This window comes from Schistocerca nitens, chromosome 1, assembly GCF_023898315.1.
Source record: "Schistocerca nitens isolate TAMUIC-IGC-003100 chromosome 1, iqSchNite1.1, whole genome shotgun sequence".
In the NCBI taxonomy this organism is placed as follows: Eukaryota; Metazoa; Arthropoda; class Insecta; order Orthoptera; family Acrididae; genus Schistocerca; species Schistocerca nitens.
The window spans coordinates 911,659,608-911,681,527 of record NC_064614.1 but is presented as its reverse complement, the minus strand read 5'-3'; the positions used below and the strand labels follow the sequence as shown (position 1 = coordinate 911,681,527).

The 21,920-nt window shown below is 40.5% G+C and overlaps 1 protein-coding gene across 1 annotated transcript in view; it reads right to left on the bottom strand.

The window, feature by feature from the left end:
• Positions 1 to 16,806: 16,806 nt before the first annotated feature.
• LOC126237335 (cysteine sulfinic acid decarboxylase-like) overlaps positions 16,807 to 21,920 on the bottom strand; it is a 131,980-nt gene continuing 126,866 nt past the window's right edge. The window contains exons 6-7 of the mRNA XM_049947323.1: positions 21,469 to 21,660; positions 16,807 to 17,865 (exon numbers count right to left, since the gene is read on the bottom strand). Of these exons, the coding sequence (XP_049803280.1) occupies positions 17,692 to 17,865; positions 21,469 to 21,660 (366 nt within the window). The 3' untranslated portion in view covers positions 16,807 to 17,691. The remainder of the gene's footprint in view (positions 17,866 to 21,468; positions 21,661 to 21,920) is intronic.

Here is a 21,920-nt window from a genome sequence, read left to right as displayed (position 1 = left end):
TTCCTATGGTGCCCAGAAGACTTGTCCCCATGACCACGGATAACTAGCAAACTATCCCAGTGCCCCTAAGTGACGCTGGTGGGAACCACTGATAATGATCAAATCGGAAAGGATGAATTTGTTCTGTGATCCCATATATCAATGTTTGTGATAATGGTGGCCAGACAGGAACCACCACTTGTCACATTGCTGCAGTGATTCCGTAACTGCTTACTAAGTTCAACAAAATTCTCTCTTTTGCTCTTCTGTCCTATAACTGTACATAAAAAGTCCCTCATAATGCTACTGTTGACCTAAGTTGTGTTAAGTGGCATAAACAACATTCTGTTTGTGACAAGGTTTCCAAAATTTCCACTTGGAGAAATAAATAGTCTGTTCTAAATCTGAGCAGAAATATTTTAAGTCTACTTCCTTCACACAGAGATTTGTGTTGACATACACAGGAACTCTAGCAAGGATGGCAGTTTCTTGGTACTATGTACTCACCACCTCAAGGTATTCAATGCTCACTCCGTTTTTTAACCAGCAAGTGCACACATGCACTTAATACATCAGAGCTTTTTGTCTACTAATAATGATAACAGATCACACTTAGTTTGCAGGCACTGCACTTTAGAATAACACTTGCTAATCACAAGCACATTATTTTGGTACACATTTGGTTGATCTGTTCTTGTAATGATGGAGTGTGTTGCATTGCAGCATTGTACAGACTCTAGAATAATTATGACGTCATCCACACTTTATTGTACAATATATTTGGGCCATATAGAAATATTAACTATTTTTAGCCTCTAGTTCAAAGTCCACACCAGTCCTTAAACTGCTAGTTAGGATTTTTGTATCTAGCTTCTCTCATTGTAAGTTATTGTGATCTGGAAAAGTATTTCATAGAAAGCTATTTATATTTTCAGTTGTTGTACTATGTTTAACTTTGCTCAGATGGAACCATGCCCTTTTTTCCTACACAGCTCTCCTTATTCCCTTCAATACCTGTTACCCTTGTTGTCTTATTTTTAACACTGAAACTTTTTGCTGGTGGTATAGATGTTTGAGCAATGAGTCTTTCAAAGTTTTCACTCTGTTTGTGGTTCTGAAGTGCATTTTCATTTTGCTTGGCTATTTGTATTCTGCGGTGTGTTTATTGAAGTCTTTGTAAGATCACGTGTTTGTGTAGCAGTCATGGATGGATTTTCATGAACAGAAAAATGTCCTTTCTTACCCTTCTTGTAATGCAGTTGATGCCAGTCCATCTATGTACCATGATGTTACACTTAGACTGTTGACATTCCTGGGTTTTCAACACTGTTTATAATGCTTGTTTTGAGTGATTATGTTTCACTACTGAGATCGTAGGTACACTGTATTACTGGAAGCTGTGCTGCATGAAATGTGGCACAATGGTTAGCGTCGCTGGGCAGTATGTTGCACTGCTGGTGAACAGTTCAAACCTGCCCACAAGCAGTTACTTATTATTTAGTATTATCAGTTATGGAGGGTTCTCAAAATAAATATTCAATGTTTATATAAGTAAAGCATTCTGGAATATTTTATGTTCATGTAAATAGTAGCACTCTCCATCCAGGAATTCAGTTCCATTCTGCCTGTAGATTGGTGTTTATAATAAATGTATTTTCAATGCTAAGCATTGTATTTCATTGATGACCCTGCTTTCAGATTTGGACTTAAATGTGACAGTATGCTTCCACCAGAAATATGTCTTCAGTTCATGGTACTTGGTTGTTTTGTACTTTTTCACTGTGTGTTTCTGAATGAGGAGCATGCTTTTCTAACCTACAATTTTTACTGTTCGTTATATCAAGATATTCCAGTTTTTGTCCTTTCCCATTGTTGGACTTATGTTTATTTTCTGTTTCAATTATTTTGGTTTGAAGAATGCTGCTTCAAACTTATTACTTACTGGTTGATTTTCAATACCCTCTATGATTCCCATTGCCCCTTATCCTTAGCTTCCCTCGACTTGCTAATAATACAATTTTTTTTTTCTTTTAAGCCCCTAGACTACTATGTTTTCATAGATTTTTTGGTCTCTATTAATTCTATTATCCTAGTTTTTCAGAGCTGTAGTTTCATTTTGTCTATCCTCATTTGTGACATCTACAATTGTGTAATTACTTGATTTCATTCTAAGCTATTACCTTCATTCCATTTCATGATTTCCTTTTTTTGTTTTCTTGGTGATTTATATTATTTCTTCTCTCTTCAGACAATCCACATACCAGTTCCTCCTCATGGTACTTCTAGTTTCCTTTCAACTATTATTATTATTATTATTAGTCATAATTAGGTTGTTGTTAATATGCTCCTCTGTATGTGTACACAGAGGTGACAAAAGTCATGGAACAGTGATATGCACAAACACAGTTGACAGTAATATAACATACATCATGTGAAAAATGGCATTGCATTGGCAGAGTAGCGATTTGTACTCAGCTGATTCATGTGAAAAGGTGTCCAATGTGATTATGGCCACAACATGGGAATCAACAGATTTTGAATGTGGAATGGTAGCTGGAGCTAAACACATGGGCCATTCCATTGTGGAAATCATTAGGGAATTCAGTATTATGAGATCCATAATGTCAAGAGTGTGCTGAGAATAGTAAATTTTGGGCACTACCTCTCATCACAGATACGTAATGGCTGACAGCCATCGTTTAGCGGCCAAGATCAGCGCTGTTTGCATAGAGTTGTCAGGGCTAACAAACAAGCAGCACTGCATGAAATAACCACAGAAATCAATGTGGGACATATGATGAATATATCTGTTAGGCCAGTGCAGTGAAATTTGCAGTTAATGGGCTATGGTAGCAGATGATTGATGCAAGTGCCTCTGCTAACAGCATGACATTGCCTGCAGCACCTCTTTTGGGCTTTTGACATCATTTGGACCCTAGATGACTGGATAAACACAAAACCACATTTTGAGAAGTATTTCACCACCTGCCACATTAGAGGGAGATTAACGACCTGTTTTCAGCCTAATAAAGAATAAGAAACATTATACATAATACACATAATGTAGAACAAAAATCTGAGTTGTATTAATTGGTATTTAGTGATTTTATGTAATGGAGGGAGTACCCAGTTTCATTATGTAAAATTAACAGATTATTTAAAAAGGTAATTTACTTTTCCATAAATGTTTACTGTGGAAATATCACCAGTGCTATTCTATTGGGATTCCACTGACTGAACTCCAAACATTAAGATTTATGATTGTAAGTTAAACATTGTGATTACTACACACATCAAAAAAAGTTTTGCATCACCCCGGTTACCAGAACTCCTGAAGATAGACATTGACCATGAATGAGTAGTGCCTATTAGACACAGGGAGTCTGACAGCTGATCATTTCCAGTCATCCCACCAGGAAGGAGGTACACAGCTCATGTTGTCTGTAGGTCAACTATGCCTAGAGGTCAATGCCGTGATTAGATCACATTTGCATTGTTACTTTGCGCCAGGAAGGTCTCTCAACAAGGGAAGTGTCCAGGTGTCATGGAGTGAACCAAAGCGATATTGTTCAGACATGGAGGAAATACAGAGAGACAGGAACTGTCTATGACATATCTCACCCAGGCCCCCAAGGGCTACTACTGCAGTGGATGACGGCTACCTACAGATTATGGGTTGGAGGAAACCTGACAGCAACGCCACCATGTTGAATAATGCTTTTTGTGCAGCCACAGGACGTCATGTTATGAATCAAACTGTGCATAATAGGCTGCATGATGCCAAACTTCACTGCCGACATCCAAGGGGAGGTCCATCCTTGCAACCACAACACCATGCAGCACAGTACAGATGAGCCCAACAACATGCCGAATGAATCGCTCAGGACTGGAATCACGTTCTCTTCACCGATTGAGTGTCGCATATGCATTCAACCAGACAATCATTCGAGACATGTTTGGAGGCAACCAGTCAGGGTGAATGCCTTAGATTCACTGTCCAGTGAGTCCAGCAAGGAGTGGAATTATGGGGGCCAATGTACACTGCTGGTGGTCATGAAAGGTGCCGTAATGGCTGTACGATACCTGAATGCCATCCTCCGACTGATAGTGCAACTATATTGGCAGCATTTTGGCAAGGCATTCATCTTCATGAATGGCAATTCACACCCCCATTGTGCACATCTTGTGAATAACTTCCTCCAGGATAATAACATTGCTCAGCTAGAGTGGTCAGCATGTTCTCCGGACATAAACCCTATCGAACATGCCTGGGGTACGTAAAACTTTAAACATTGCTGCTAAGGTTCAGTGAGCGTGTCAGAATTATATTAGAACAAATAAGCCCTCGGTCACAAATATTAAGTCAAAATTGACCAGGTTTCGATGCTACTATCAGCATCGTCTTCAGAATTAAACTAACTGTTCTAAAACATATAAGGTATATAATACATTAATAAAATTAAAGTTTGTACTGACTTTAATTTTATTAATTTATTATATACCTTATATGTTTTAGAACAGTTAGTTTAATTCTGAAGACGATGCTCATAGTAGTGTCGAAACTTGGTCAATTTTGACTTAATATTTGTGACTGAGGGCTTATTTGTTCTAATATAATGCCTAGGATAGATTGAAAATGGATGTTTATGGATGATGTGACCCACCAACCACTCTGAGAGATCTATGTTGAATTGCCATTAAGGAGAGGGACAATCTGGACCAACTGTACCTTGTTGAACTTGTGGATAGTATGCCACGACGAATACAGGCATGCATCAATGCAAGAGGACATGCTACTGGGTATAAGAGGTACCAGTGTGTACAGCAATCTGGACCACCACCTCTGAAGGTCTTGCTGTATGGTGGTACAATATGCAATGTGTGGTTTTTGTGAGCAATACAAAGGGTGGGAATGATGTTTATGTTGATTTCTATTCCAATTTTCTGTACAGGTTCTGGAACTCTCAGAACTGAGATGATGCAAAACTTTTTTTGATGTGTGTACAATAATTGCTTAAAAGCTAAGATAAGATTTTAGAGATGCTCACTGATCTCATCACATCTACATACATTCCTTGCAAAGTGCATGGCAGAGGTTAATTAGCATGGCACCACATGTTAGGATTACTTCCTATTCTACGTGTTTGTGTATGGACTGTGGGAAGAATGACTGCTTAAATGCATTTATGAATGCTATAATTAGTTTAATTTTTAGTTCAAAGTCCATATAGGAGTGATTAGTAGTTTATCATCGGTTAATCTTTATTGTCTTCAAGCGTCTTCCATTTCAGGTTTTTCATCATTTCCATGAAGCTTTCCCAAGAATCAAACAAATCCATGACCATTTGTCCCACCCTTCTTCATACACGTTCCATATCACCTGTTTGGTATGGGTCTCACAAACTTGAGAAAAATCATAAGATGGTACACACAAGAGAGCCGTGAGCAGTCTTCTTTGTTGACTGATGTGCATTTTCCCAGTGTCCTGCCAACAAACCAACACCTGCCATACCAACAACTGTGTGTATCTGACCAACACAAATCATTACACCTAGGTATTTGTATGATTTACTGACTAATTCTGAATAACTGATATTGTAGTCATAGTATTCTATGTTTTTTTTAGCATGTAAGTTTACATTTCTGCATATGAAAGCAAGTTTCCCATCTTTGCACCACTTTGAAATCTTATCCATATCTGACTAATCATTTCTGGAGCTTTTTACAGGCAGTACTTCATTACAGGTGACTGCATCATCTGTAAAATGTCTGAAGTTGGTATTAATATAACTTGCCTTGTGATTGATATATGACATGAAGAATTAGAGTCCCAAGACACTTCCCTGGGGCATGCCTAAAGTCATTTCTGCTCCTCTTGAATAACAGTCTAGTCAAGATAACATGCTACATCCTCCCTACTGAAAAGACTTCAGTCCAGTTACAAATTTTTCTTTTGATTCACAATACAATCATATTTTTCTCAATAAACATTGGTGTGGTACCAAGTCAAGAAATAATTCATCCATGTGATTGCATGGCTCCATGACTTTCAGGATGTCATAGGTGAAAAGTGTAAACTGAGTTTTGCACAATAGGTGTGTGTGTGTCTAGGTCACTCTGTTCAAGGTACCCCCATAAGTTTTAGTTAAGAATATGTCCTGGGATTCTGCAACAGATGGACATCAATGAAGTATGGCTGTAGTTTTGCGGCTCACTTCTGCCACTCTTTGGTAGATGGAAGTGGTCCATGCTTTCTCCCAATCACTGGCCACAGTTCTTTTTTCTTGTTCATGGGACTTACAGTATATTATGGTTAAAATGAAAGCCAACTGAGCTACAGATGCTGCATGGAATCTATAGTAACCCACAGGTTACAACACCTACTACCCAGAGTCAGGCCACTACCAGGCCACTACAGTGAGCCTAGTGCTCACCAAAATTCAAGCAGTTCACCACAATTACCAGAGGTGGCCACCATTGTCAGCCTAATCAATGACAACCCACACCAAGTACACAGTGCATGCACAGTACTACACCAGCGGCACGTGAATGGGATAGAATCTTTTAAGGGCATGCATGTGCCTCCAGGTCTTCAGTTGTTAATTGTGTTTGAGATATATAAACTACTTTCACTGTGTTCTTGTGGAATAATACAATAAATTGCATCTCTTTTACAGCCATGTGTTTCCTTCTGTTTCTTGTCGAGACACAAGTGGTGACAGCGAGGATTGAATTTATGCATGTTTTGGATTCTGTGGTTTTTCTGTCATTTGGCTCTTCCATGGAAGCTTTACTCTAGTCACTTCTGCAACAGCAGCAGGTGCATACAGCCATGTTGAAATGGTTATTGGCTACACTGAGCCAGGCTCAGGCACCGATTGTTCACCCACCACAGTTCCCCCTTTAATGACTCCACAGAACACTGGGATTCTTACAAGAAGGGGCTTCAGCAAGAAAGAGCTTCACCAAAGTTTTGTGGTATTCCAGGTGGTTGACATGGAGGTCTGCAAGGCTCTTTTCTTGTCATGGATGCCCCCTTGTATGTATCACCTACTAGTTAGTTCCTCTGCAAGAATCAGCATCACTTTCTTTTGACGGTATGCGTAGTTTGCTGCCCTCCTGTCACCAAAAGCACATTCATGTGATCACTGGACTTGTTGAATTCTACCACTGTCACAAATGGCAATAGCACCTGTGTTGAGATTGGGCAGCTCAGATCCGCATGTCGTTTCATCATGGCTAGGTCTCAGGAGTCTTGTGTGGACATCATAGTCAAAGATGCAATCATATGTTCAGTCCCAGATAAGGAGGTGCATCAGTGTGTCCTTTAGTTTGGGGAACCAATGTTAGAAGAGCTTTTGAATATTGTGCCGTTGTTCAAGATTCTCACATTGTGGGCAAGCAATTAGAGGCTTGAAGTGATGCTGGTGTTTTGACAGTGTGCAGCTTTGGCTCATGGAGCCTATCACATTGAAGGTAGGGGTGGGGGGTGGGGGGTGGGGGGTGGGGGTGGGAGGGGGGGTGGGGAGAAGAGGAGGTACCTTCAGTACAAACAAGCCAACTTGGCCAATGAGATGAACACTTCATTGGCAGCAGGAAGAGTGAACACCACTCCCTTCATGCCACTCTTGTTTTGTACACTTTAAATGGGCAGCCTGCCCCAAGCAGTGGGCCTCTTGCCATAAATGTAAGATCACATACCAGGGGTACATTGATCTTTACACACCCCCCCCCCCCCCCCCCCCCCCCGCTGGCCCCAGGAGATTTTTTTCAAGAGTTAATGGTTGTCAATATTCATACTGTTTGGTTATCATGTTTGCCATTGTCTGCAGGCTAGAACAAACTCTTCATTGAAGTGTGGGTAAGCCATTAATCATAGAATTCAATAAGGGGGGCTGCTGTGTCCCTAATCAACTCACAAATGTACACTCTCACTGTAAGCACAACTCAAGTGTCAGTTGATGAGATATCACAAACAGCAGATTCCTATTCTTGGCTGATTCACAGTGGACACAGTACAAGTCAGTTGCCTGTTCAGTTACACACTTGGTGGTTAACAATGCACCTACTGAAAATTTGTTTGGGTTAGATACTTTTGTTAATTTTGTTTTCTACAGATGTGATGAATCTGGTTTCAGGCAATGTTTCTTATCTTAAATTGGGTTCTTTGTGTTCCAGACTTTTGGATCTGTTTGGTCCAGGGGTAGTGTGCAAATAATTTCACAGCACACACCACCCTCAAACCCTCTGTCCATTCTCACTTTTTTTGGGCATGGCTGGTGCAAATAGCTTTACATGACCAGCTTAAAACAGAGATGGATCACTTAATGTCATAGGGGGTGATTAGACCAATTTCCTCAAGTGAATGGGCTATGCTCTTACTGATTGCAAAGAAGCCATCCAGTCAGCTGAGGCTCTGTGGCTACTTCAAGGTTACCATGTTAATGCATAGACTGTCATAAACACTTACCCCCTACCTCACCCATTAGAGTCACTCACAAAGTTGTCTGGGGCTCAATTTTTTTCAAAAATTGACTTGGCCAAAGCCTATATTCAGCTTCTGTTGGACGAGGCACCAAAACAATTGCTTGTGGTAAATATGCTTTTTGGCATCTATCAGTATCAATGGCTATTGTTTGGAGTTGCTAGTGTGCCTGCCATCTTTCAATGTCTTTTAGAACAACATATGACTGTTGTCTGTCATGGGTCACCTGCATAACCTCTGTTCTTGGTTACTGTTCTACAGACCATGGACCTCAAATGTAAATCTCACTAAACTTCACTTTTTCCAGCCTCCCATTGTTTATCTGGATCATGAAATTTTTCGGCAGGGCATGCACCCCATGGAACGATGCTTGCCACCATTATGGCTTTTCTCTGCCCATTTCATCTATGAGAACATCAGGCATTCCTTGGCATACTATCACAAGTTTATTCCCAGAGCAGCTACTATTGTCCATCCCTTGCATTTGCTGCTTCAGAAAAGTGTTCTTTTCCTTTGGTCTGCAGCCTGGGGACATGCTTTTGTTCACTCAAGGATAGTCTTTGCTCAGTGCTGTGCCTTGCATTTCAACCTGGTAAGCATCTAGTCCTGGCCATGGATGTATTCTAGTATGAGATAGAGGCAGTCCTGGCCCACCGCCTTTCACGACTCCAGACAACCTTTTGCTTTTGTGTCAAAAACACTCAACTCAGCTCAGCAACACTATTCTCAGTGGAAAAAGTTCTTGGTATCATCTATGCCTTACAAAAATTTCATGTGTTCTTGTATGGTGCAAAAATTCATTTAATTACTGGCCAGAAGCCCTTGGTTTATCTGTTTAGGTTGTTGGTGTCCTTACCAGACAAAGCCACTTGTTGTCAGGACTTCTTCTCCTTGTACAGTTATGACATCCATTTTCATTCCACATTGCAGCATGCAATGATCCCTTATTCAACCAGAAAGAACTCCTCTTTTTTCAACTGGGTATGGGGTAGCACTACCATCCACATGGCCAAGCATTGGACCAGCTCCAGAATTTTTATGCGTTGTGCCTTTGTCTCTTCCTCCCTGCATTGTGGTTACAGCTGCACTGTGGTGGTAGGTCCTCTGCTTATTACACTGGGATCACTAGGAAACCTCTTGCACAAGACTGTTGTCATGCCACCACATGTTTTGTCTTGTTATCAATCAGGAGGTGGAACACCCTGTCACAACCTGCTGCAAGTGTTTTGGTCTGCAAGTGGCTCAGGGGCAATCCCTACACAGCTTTAGGAAAGAGAAAACACTGATTTTACTAATGATTCCCTTGTAATTGGTGGCCGTTTTTTTTTTTTTTTTCATTTTTCTTATGTCCTGCTATGCCAAATGTGACTGTCAAGACTTGCCTTGAGCCCTGGATTCAGATAATGGTCCTCAGTTCAAGGTGCAATCTTTCAAGGACTTTTGTACACACAAAAGCATTCACCATGTGGTGGTGCCTCCCTTCCATCCACAGTTGAAATGCAAGTCGAAACACCTTTTCCACGCTTTTAAGACACACCTGCACAAGTACATAAAAGTTTTCCCAGTCGAGGAGGCTTTCATTCGTTTTTTTTTTTTTTTTTTTTTTTTTTTTTTTTTTTTTTTTTTTAAGAGAAGCTCTTACAGAATTATGCCAATTGGGTTCAAGAGTCCCAATGAGCTTCTGCATGGCTGCATGGCTGTCAACCTTGGATGCTGCTCAACCTCTTGGTGCCAGGCAGGCATCGCCCCCCCCCCCCCCCCCCCCCCCAGTGGCGCCAGTTTTGTTGACGTTTGCACTCAGCACACTACTCTAGACCAAGGTGTTTGGATGGCACTCTCACAGGGTTTCCAGCTGTCATCCACAGCCAGTGTGGTTGCTGCATGTTCAAGGTTCATACCAAAGATCAACTGGTGGCATGTCATCAGAATCAGCTGCATTCCAGAATGGGCACAGGTCCGCCTCCTCAGGCCATGGATATGAGGCCTCATTCTTCATCAGTACTGACCATTCTGGGGATCAAGCAGGCCTGGTCATGCCCACCTACCCTGGCAGTCAGGACTTCTTCAGCACTGTTGGCAGGTTTGACTCCTGCAGCTGGTGCCAGCACCTCCCACTGCACTGAACAGGCTCTGCCATCAAAGTGGATTGAAGCTGGGCCTCTGTCACCCGACTCTCTTTTTCAGACCACTGTCATTGTTGCCTGTGTGTGACCCTTGTTGTGGATTCAGACTTCCAGATGGCACCCATCCACTTGTCACCAGTCCTGTCCACCAGTTGCTCCAGGATCTGTGAGTGGAGAGTGTGCCCTATTCCCACTTACTTTCGTCCATATGCACCAGTCTCGGCAGATCGATAACTTCTCATTCCTTGGGCTACCACTCCTGGAAATGTCACAGATATCTCTTTGGCCACAGCATTATGGATGGTGACACCTGGTCTTTCACCCTGACATAATTTGGGCTACTATGGCAAGTGCAGTTGTGACAACATTTAAACAGTGTGCCTGCAACTAACTGAGGCAGCCACCAGGGACAGCCCCATCACTAATTATTGCTACTGGCTTTGCCATGCACATTTAACACTACACCAGTAAGAGCATACACAGGGCTGCTGGCCCTCAGCTGTTAACTGTGCTGTGAACTACTTTCATTATATTCTGTTGATACCACTGTGTGACCCAATAAATTGTATCTCTTTTATGGCTGTATGTTTCCTTGTGTTCCCAGTTAGAACAAACTCAAATAGGGATTCTGTTGGGCACTGCAGTCTTCCTCAATTTTAATTATTTTCACTGTTTCTCAATGCCATTAATATATATATACGAAATCGCTGGCAGGTCGATAGACACACAAACACACACACAAAATTCAAGCTTTCGCAACAAACTGTTGCCTCATCAGGAAAGAGGGAAGGAGAGGGAAAGACGAAAGGATGTGGATTTTAAGGGAGAGTGTAAGAAGTCATTCCAATCCCGGGAGCGGAAAGACTTACCTTAGGGGCCAAAAATGACGGGTATACACTCGCACGCACACACACATCCATCTGCACATACACAGACACAAGCAGACACCATCCGGGTTATCTGGATACTTCCCACTAACACCAAACTGTCAGAACTCCGGAGATGGGAACTTGCCCTTCAGTATATCCTCTCCTCTCGTTATCCACCAGGCCTCAACCTCCGCTAATTTCAAGTTGCCGCCGCTCATACCTCACCTGTCTTTCAACATCTTTGCCTCTGTACTTCTGCCTCGACTGACATCTCTGCCCGAACTCTTTACCTTTACAAATGTCTGCTCGTGTCTGTGTATGTGCGGATGGATATGTGTGTGTGTGTGCGAGTGTATACCTGTCCTTTTTTCCCCCAAGGTAAGTCTTTCCACTCTGGGGATTGGAATGACTCCTTACCCTCTCCCTTAAAACCCACATCCTTTCATCTTTCCCTCTCCTTCCCTCTTTCCTGACGAAGCAACCGTTGGTTGCGAAAGCTAGAATTTTGTGTGTATGTTTGTGTTTGTTTGTGTGCCTGTCGACCTGCCAGCACTTTCATTTGGTAATTCACATCATCTTTGTTTTTAGATATATTTCCCTACGTGGAATGTTTCCCTCTATTATAATCATATCATTAATTTGAACCCAACAATTACGTTTGTTATTGTCGCTGTTGCATTTCGAAATCTTTCCTGTCGTCTTATTTTCTCTTTCTGTTTTTACCAGTAGTTTCACTTTGTATTCACCTTCCCCTTTTTACCGTAATCTACTATACAATTTTATCCCGCCTATATATACTCAATAATACGTAACCCACTTCCAAACCATAACAAGAAAATTTATTTTCCGCTTTCAACACTACCGCTGCTATAAAATCCACCGTTTCTAGTTCAAAAACAGTTGCTTTCACGTATTAAACTACCATTTCGGCTAGTTCTAATAACTTTCGCTTTATTTCCACTTCCGTTTTTCGCACATCACTGATCATTTTTAGCCGCTCCCCACTGGTTTTAACGTCATTATTTCTTCGTCAGACAATTGTTAGCCCCATTTTCGTAATCTTTCACCACAACACCACTCCTTTTAATACATTTACACGTAGTTTTTTCGAAATTTTCCAGGATTTCTCCGTCCTTTAACGTGTTTTAGCGGCAACACAACCACCTAACCTTTATGCACATCGTTGTCTACCAACCCAAGTTCACCACAGGATCAACTTAACCAACACTTTTCCGCCTTTTTTCATACCAGATCTCCAGTTGCTTTCTAGTTCACCTTTATCTCTCCCCATATATTTTTATTTTTCATTTTCATTTCAACCTCATGTTACACTTTCCACCTTCTAATACCATGTCACCCTCACAACACCCCCACAACGACCCCATTAAGTTTTATTTACATTCCCTCCGCAAACATACCCTCGCCCTAGCCAGATTACGCTCCCATATTTTATTTTCTCAGGCTTGTCTGACATTTGGCATTACCCCCAAAGGCCTCACACTTAAAGTTCCCATCTCTGGCTGCAACCCTTCTTTCCATCAGTCCCTATACCAGTTCCAAACTGAACAATCCATCGCCCTCACCCACCTAATCCTTCACCTACACATCAACTCCTATCCTTAATAAAAGTCCTCAATCTTTCCTCTCCCACATCCACAACGTCTGTTCAGAGCATCCTCCTACAGGCCAACCGCAAATTAGAACAGCATGCCACCCTCCACCTCAAAAAACTATCCAATCTCCTGGTTTCCCACCTCCGGAAAGGCAACTCACTCACCCTTCACAACCTTTCCAGCAAACCTCAACCTCCTCTCATTGCATACAAACCCAGTCTCTCCCATCTACTCAATCTCCCACTTCCAGCTCCACTCCCTCCAAAACCTCAAAATTCCAATCAACGCAATCTGGAACCACAACACCCTAATTCAGTAGTTAACCTTTCCTCCAAACCTCTCTCCCAATCCGAAACCTCTGTCCTATCCAAAGGCCTCACCTACAGCCCCACTCCCAGATTCAACCAAACTGGAAGTATCACTTTGCCACGAAGAAAAATGATCCTAATCCTACTCCTAATGATCCAACTCCCCAAGACACTATCCAAATTGAACCCTGCCTGGAACAGTTCCGTCCTCCGTCACAGCGGGACCCACCTGCTCTTCCTCAAAATCACCCTCTCCAAACCTTCCAGGAATTTCTGACTTCCAGCCTTGCCTCTCAATCCTTCTTAAAAAACCTTAATCCCACTCCCAACATCACCACTGCTGAAGCCCAAGCTATCCGTGATCTGAAGGCTGACCGATCCATCGTCATTCTTCCGGTGGACAAGGGTTCCATGACCGTGGTACTTGATCGTCGGGAGTATGTGGCTGAGGGACTGTGTCAGCTTTCAGACAACACCACATACAAAGTTTACCAAGGTAATCCCATTCCTGATGTCCAGGCGGAGCTTCAAGGAATCCTCAGAACCTTAGGCCCCCTACAAAACCTTTCACTGGACTCTATCAACCTCCTGACCCCACCGACACCCCGCACCCCTACCTTCTACCTTCTTCCCAAAATTCATAAACCCAACCATCCCGGCTGCCCCATTGTAGCTGGTTACCAAGCCCCCACAGAGCGTACCTCTGCCTACGTAGATCAACACCTTCAACCCATTACATGCAGTCTCCCATCCTTCATCAAAGACACCAACCACTTTCTCGAATGCCTGGAATCCTTACCCAATCTGTTACCCCCGGAAACCATCCTTGTAACCATTGATGCCACTTCCTTATACACAAATATTCCGCACGTCCAGGGCCTCGCTGTGATGGAGCACTTCCTTTCATGCCGATCACCTGCCACCCTACCTAAAACCTCTTTCCTCATTACCTTGGCCAGCTTCATCCTGACCCACAACTTCTTCACTTTTGAAGGCCAGACATACCAACAATTAAAGGGAACAGCCATGGGTACCAGGATGGCCCCCTCGTACGCCAACCTATTCATTGGTCGCTTAGAGGAAGCCGTCTTGGTTACTCAGGCCTGCAAACCCAAAGTTTGGTACAGATTTATTGATGACATCTTCATGATCTGGACTCACAGTGAAGAAGAACTCCAGAATTTCCTCTCCAACCTCAACTCCTTTGGTTCCATCAGATTCACCTGGTCCTACTCCAAATCCCATGCCACTTTCCTTGACGTTGACGTCCATCTGGCCAATGGCCAGCTTCACACGTCCATCCACATCAAACCCACCAACAAGCAACAGTACCTCCATTATGACAGCTGCCACCCATTCCACATCAAACGGTCCCTTCCCTATAGCCTAGGTTTCGTGGCAAACGAATCTGCTCCAGTCCCGAATCCCTGAACCATTACACCAACAACCTGAAAACAGCTTTCGCATCCCGCAACTACCCTCCCGATCTGGTACAGAAGCAAATAACCAGAGCCACTTCCTCATCCCCTCAAACCCAGAACCTCCCACAGAAGAACCACAAAAGTGCTCCACCACTTGTGACAGGATACTTTCCGGGACTGGATCAGACTCTGAATGTGGCTCTCCAGAAGGGATACGACTTCCTCAAATCCTGCCCTGAAATGAGATCCATCCTTCATGAAATCCTCCCCACTCCACCACGAGTGTCTTTCCGCCGTCCACCTAACCTTGGTAAACTGTTAGTTCATCCCTATGAAATCCCCAAACCACTTTCCCTACCCTCTGGCTCCTACCCTTGTAACCACCCCCGCTGTAAAACCTGTCCCATGCACCCTCCCACCACCACCTACTCCAGTCCTGTTACCCGGAAGGTGTACACGATCAAAGGCAGAGCCACATGTGAAAGCACCCACGTGATTTACCAACTGACCTGCCTACACTGTGAAGCTTTCTATGTGGGAATGACCAGCAACAAACTGTCCATTCGCATGAATGGACACAGGCAGACAGTGTTTGTTGGTAATGAGGATCACCCCGTGGCTAAACATGCCTTGGTGCACAGCCAGCACATCTTGGCACAGTGTTACACCGTCCGAGTTATCTGGATACTTCCCACTAACACCAACCTGTCAGAACTCCGGAGATGGGAACTTGCCCTTCAGTATATCCTCTCCTCTCGTTATCCGCCAGGCCTCAACCTCCGCTAATTTCAAGCTGCCGCCACTCATACCTCACCTGTCTTTCAACATCTTTGCCTCTGTACTTCCGCCTCGACTGACATCTCTGCCCGAACTCTTTGCCTTTACAAATGTCTGCTCATGTCTGTGCATGTGCGGATGGATATGTGTGTGTGTGCGAGTGTATACCTGTCCTTTTTTCCCCCAAGGTAAGTCCTTCCGCTCCCGGGATTGGAATGACTCCTTACCCTCTCCCTTAAAACCCACATCCTTTCATCTTTCCCTCTTTCCTGATGAAGCAGCCGTTGGTTGCGAAAGCTAGAATTTTGTGTGTATGTTTGTGTTTGTTTGTGTGCCTGTCGACCTGCCAGCACTTTCATTTGGTAAGTCACATCATATAAATTAAGTTTTGCAAGCAAGAAGCAAACTGGGGCAGTGTTTCTACATATTTCATTGTGAAGGAGCATTTGAAAATGAAATTCATTGTTTCTGCTTTTGCTCTCCTACCCTCAGTTTCAGTTTCTGTATCTTCCATGATGATCTAGACACTAACTTTGGTGGCAGTGACAACCTTTACATGACCAGAATTTTGTTTGAGTTTTTCAAGGGATCTTTCAATAAGATTTCACTAAAGCAGTCATTGTAGGCTTCATACATAACCCTCTTGACTGCTAAATGTGCTTCATTCAGCAAACAAAAAATTGAATGTGCTGGTTTATGTAATGGGCATCATTTTTGGTCTTTCTATGAATGTGGTGTCTGCATCTCATGCTAATATCTGATGGCAGGTACCATGACTATCCCCTTAGTCAAGTGAACTTCTTTAATGGTTGAATTTGTTGAACCAATAAGAGAATAATGCCACTGAAGAAGACATGCCCTTAACACAAAAGTCAGTCTGCAGAGTCACAGACTACAGACTTCCACTCACACCGAGTTTGAAAACAAAAAAGAGAGTATTGTGCAGAAAAGATTGTAGTCAACTCTGTGGCAGATTGTGACTGAATTTTCCACACAGTATGACATTACTTTTACATTCAAATATAATTAAAACTACAACTAAAAGTTCTTGAAAGAAATAATTTTCCCACTTAGGGCTGTTGTTATTCGAAACAACACTTCGTTTCACTGACTATTAGCTAACTTCTTTCTATAAGGCACTACCAAGCGACATTACAAAAAAATTGTAACTGAAATGTATTATCGGTTTAAAATAAGAAATAGCTTAAAGATTTACATCAAGAAATTTAATGTGACTCTGATCCCAAGCATAAAAAGACTATTTTGCCAGCAAAACATTAGATTTGATACTGATGTCCCATATGTTGTATGTGTTACAGTGGATTAGGTCTTCTACAGGCTTAGAAGGAATCACAACTGCAAACAGTATATTTATCTCATAGACACCACAACAACATTACATTAATTGTTCTTCATTGGCATCGAGATGTTGATGGCAGTACCATATTTATTTCATTAATATGTACAAAGTTCTCCTGTTAAAATATTATATCAGCAAATTACTATAACACAAAATAGCATATTTTAAAAGATCCATTAAATTTACTATGTTTGACATTGGCAAAATATTCTTGCTTCCCTTATTGTCTTAATTGCTTGTGGTAAAATCAACTGTACAGTATTCCAAAAAATGATGCGGTGTTTAATTTATGTGATTAAGGAATAATTTCAGAATACTTGACAATTCTTTGAACTATTTGTAATCTGTTTGTCATAACACTAGCCAATAACGTCAGCAAAGAAATATATTTCATGTTTTAAAAATATGCTTCTTACCAATACTATTCACACCATTAATTGCTTTTAATGATTGATTAGGAAATGTAAAGGTAAATACAGAAAACCTTTCTCTGAAATAATAGGCAGGTCAAAAGAAAGAGCAGCACGCTGTAGATAATTTATCTCAAAATATTTTTTGTGTTGACCTTCTTATGTATTTGACAACTGTGTTTCAGTGTTCTTTCAAGTGTCAGTTTTAGTATGGTTGTGCAGTAATATTTTAATCCAGCTGAAAATATACTTTTTCTTGAAAGTTCGTTAATGATGAAATTACACTTTGACAAATAAATTAATACTTAATCTCACAAATTATTTCAATATGCTAGCAGAGAAACATTCAAAGACTAGATCCAAGTCGATCCAATTCCTCCAAAAAATAGTCAATATCAGCATGTGTGACAGCAGAGTTCTGCACAACGAAACGGAAGAAGTTTGGCCAGTTTCGAAGGGGTTGATAGTTGATCATCATACTTCCTTTCTTCATCATTAATTCTTTTAACTTTGCTGCAACCTATATATGAAATATAATAAAAACAAAAGAACTGAGTAAATGGCACACACGTGAAAAATAAAGATATTACACATTTCAGATATATTATTATATTTATTATCTTCTATCAACACACTGGAAATATAGTTCATAATGTCATTTTGGAATCTGTGTTACATAGATATCCAAACAAATACAATTTCTCTCTCTCTGTCTCTCTCTCTCTCTCTCTCTCTCTCTCTCTCTCTCTCTCTCTCCTCCTTCTGTGTGTGTGTGTGTGTGTGTGTGTGTGTGTGTGTGTGGGTGTTATGCCATAATGTAAGTTCCTAAATTTACAAACAATGCATAACTTCACAAATCTGCCTCCTGGGTCTTTACACTATAGAAAAACTTTCAAATTTTAAAAATAAGCTAAAAAATGCACATCATACATTTTTATTTTCATTTCCCTTGATGTAAAAAAATAATATTAGTAATAAAACAAGTTTCAATGTAACATATTGAGACAATGAGGGTAATTACAAAAGTATCAGTTAGAATCTAATATCCCCTTATCTAAATCTTAATTCATATTAATTGAGGCCACAGTGCTGGGAACACATAGTAATATTTAATTTGTTCATTAGTTAATTAGTTTGTTAACTCTTTCATTGTCTTCTGTAGAGTCCATCATGCAGGGGAGTCAGAAATGAAGCAACATAAACATCAATAAAGAGTGTGATGAAGAAAGCTGGGATAATTTTAATTCTGTTCTTGTTTTGCCATCTGCCTCCTTAAATTCGTTTTTTCATTTTTAACTAATTACCATTAACATATGTGAGTATAATCTGCAATTTCATAAAACAAGAAGGTTGGCTATCAGTTTTAAGGAAAATAATGTCAAGTCAAATTTTGTGCTTAGTTTTATGTGTGCAGTTGATATTCTAATTTATTTTGACTATGCCTAGTTAGTATCTTTTGTTATAGGGTGAAATCAATAATTGTTTCATAACTTAAATTCTATTGTTGACCTACAAGCAAATAGAAATTCTGTAATAACTGTAAATATTTGGAAGATGAAATACTAGTAATCTTAAAGTATCTATTTGGCTCTATTCGAAAACATGTTAGCAAAGCCAGTCCTTAATTCATTCCAAAGTAATTAATAGTGTTGTCAAAAGTAATGTTTGTGTAATGATATTTGTTAATTTCAAGATTTAATCAAATAATTTGGCCTAACTCTTGTAGTAGAAGAAACTGTTAAAAAGAATCAATTTTTCAAATTATTCAGTTAATTTAATGAGTTAAGTTTTAATTGTAATTTCTGTAAATTAAATATCAAACAATGTATAGCTTCAGTGCCTATTATTGTGATGATATATAAGGGCCCAATTTTTGGTCCTGAGACAGTCAGCCCAAGGTTGAGTTTCAGACAACAATGGATCAACAACAACGCACCAACTTAACTGTGAAATAAGTGTTTCACCAATAGGCTGTAAGTTAAAGCAATGACAGTGTCTGTCCAATTTATTTGAAAGACTGCAAAATGGGTGGTCAGGTTTTTACTGCTCGTAGATGTTCAACAGTAAACTATTGTAGCAGTATGTGGATGTACACCTGCAACCCACTAATGAGGCTCATTGAAAGTTAAACAATAGTGCACTGGCCATATAACTGTGTAATTGTGTAATGTTGGGGGGTGGGGGGTGGGGGGTGGGGGGGGGGGGTTGTGAACAGTGAAAGTAAAGAACTGTGAAACGCAACTGTGCACCTGTTGGCTACATCATTTACAGTAGTCCGTACTGCATTTCCACCCCCAATTTTTTCAGCCAGTATCACAAAGCAGTATGTCGACACCAAGGACCATCAATGAAGAAATAAAGCAGGTGAATGTTACAAGCGAAACAGTTGCATTAATAACTAACTTTATTAGAATGCTGCAAACAATCAAGCTACTCTCCATCCAGTCCAGATAATAACTACATAAGACTATGAAGCATTAATGCAGGATTCAGAAAAATGAAGCCCCCACCCTTGTGCACGCGCATGTGCGCGCGCGCGCACACTCACACACACACACACACACACACACACACACACACACTCACTCACTCTACTGAAATACAAATTATCACTTGCCGAATCTTTTGCAATGAAGTGCCACAGTCTGAAGCACTCATAGAAAGCAGTAGAGCTTACATAATCATGGTGCTGGGTTGTAGAAAATTTTCAATCTTGTTTGTACTATTAATGAATGTTTCCTGTCTCATGGAATTTCCATCATTATGACATGATAATATGAGCAATTCTCAACTTCTAGCTCTCCTACATTTGATTGGCCAGCTTCTAACCTGCCTATGATCTGACCATGTTTAAGCCCATCCAGATGTATTATTTGAGACATCATGTTTCCCTATGACTTGAATACTGTTTGGCAATTGTATAAAACAAATACTTAAATCCATTATACTTAAGACTGTGCCTGCATTTATTGTTGTAGACAAACTAAGTGGTCCTATACTGGCATACCATATAAGCCTCATGTTTACATGTTAGTTTGCCACAGTGTAGCCTGCATGGTGTAAAGGTTTTTTATGAATGCATAAGGTCCATTAGCTTATGCACAATGGTGTATTTTTGAACAATAATGTAAATGCTGTTTGCTGGAGTAAATCTAACTACTCAGTATTTTCTTGTTCATTCTGAGGTGCAATATTCGTTATCACTGTAAGATACTTCAAAATGTCATCATTGCTGCTGCAGCTGTAACCTCAGAATTCTTCATTCTCTTCTTCTTCTTCTTCTTCTTCTTCTTCTTCTTCTTATTTCTCCTTTGAGTGCTGTCTCCTTCCAGAAGGTTGCAGGCCACCATCGAGCATTTTCCTCTTTTCTCAACTTTCCTAACCAAGTTGGTAATGTCCAAGATGTTGAGCCACCCTCAAGGATTCAGTGATGCCTAAATTTTTTTCCATTCACCCCCAAATGTCCCTTCTTTTTTCAGTGATAAGCTGCATGAAACTGTACTTTCCAGATGAAAATTGTTCAGAATACATTGTTAATTAAGTACTTCTGCTGTCAGTCATGTGAACTGTACAGAAGACTCTTAATGTACAGTGATACATTCACATATCAAATACCTTAAGCCTGTTCATGGGTCTCTTTTTGACTGTCTAGACTTCATTCCATGCAGTACTACTCATAAGTACAACATAGTGTGTTGTAAGTGTATTTTGCTTTTTTGGTACCTAACAGACTAGAGACTACTTTACAGCCCTAGTGGTAATGGAACTTGAGCTCTTGACTGCACTGTATAGTTTGTACACTTTACATGTGAGAATTTATTATTTAGTAAAGAGTAGCTATTCATATTTGAATTTCTGACTCCACAGTAGAAAAAGAAGTTAAAGATAATGTAGCAGCTGTCCAGTCATAATACTCTACAAAGTTCCATTCATCTCATTACATTACTGAAAATTGGTGAACCTGGAGATGTAATATCAATGAATTTAACAAATTTTATGTAGCCTTCTGAGTTTTCTAAATGTAAAACATGACAGTATGCATTTTATACATGACTTATACCATAAATATTTCTAGTGCAATGGAAATGTTTGGTATTAAATTTAAATAGTAAATAATTAATACCTTGTGCAAAGACTGGTGGAAATCATTTTGATTATCTAGGCCTCGCAGCCTCTTTGGAATGTACCAGAAGCAAACATTAATATATTCAGGTTCCAAAACCAGTTTAAATGCTTTGTGAGCCTTTATCTTTGTTGTAAGGTACTGTGAACAGTCCATCAAACTGTCTACATGTTGTTCAAATCCTTCAGAACCCTTTAAAACAAAATAAAAATATCATGTTTTTCCCAAGCATGTTACTACAAATATGACAAACAAATGACACAACAGAATATATAATGGCACTAATGTTTATTCATACTGAGTATTCACAAATACCATTAAATACATTTCACCATCAAGAGCACACTCTTACAAGAATGATGACATGGAAGGAAATCGTAGTAGTACATTTGGGAATTTCCTTGTTACTTCAGTTATATTTTATGTAACTACACACTGGGCACTCATTTCAG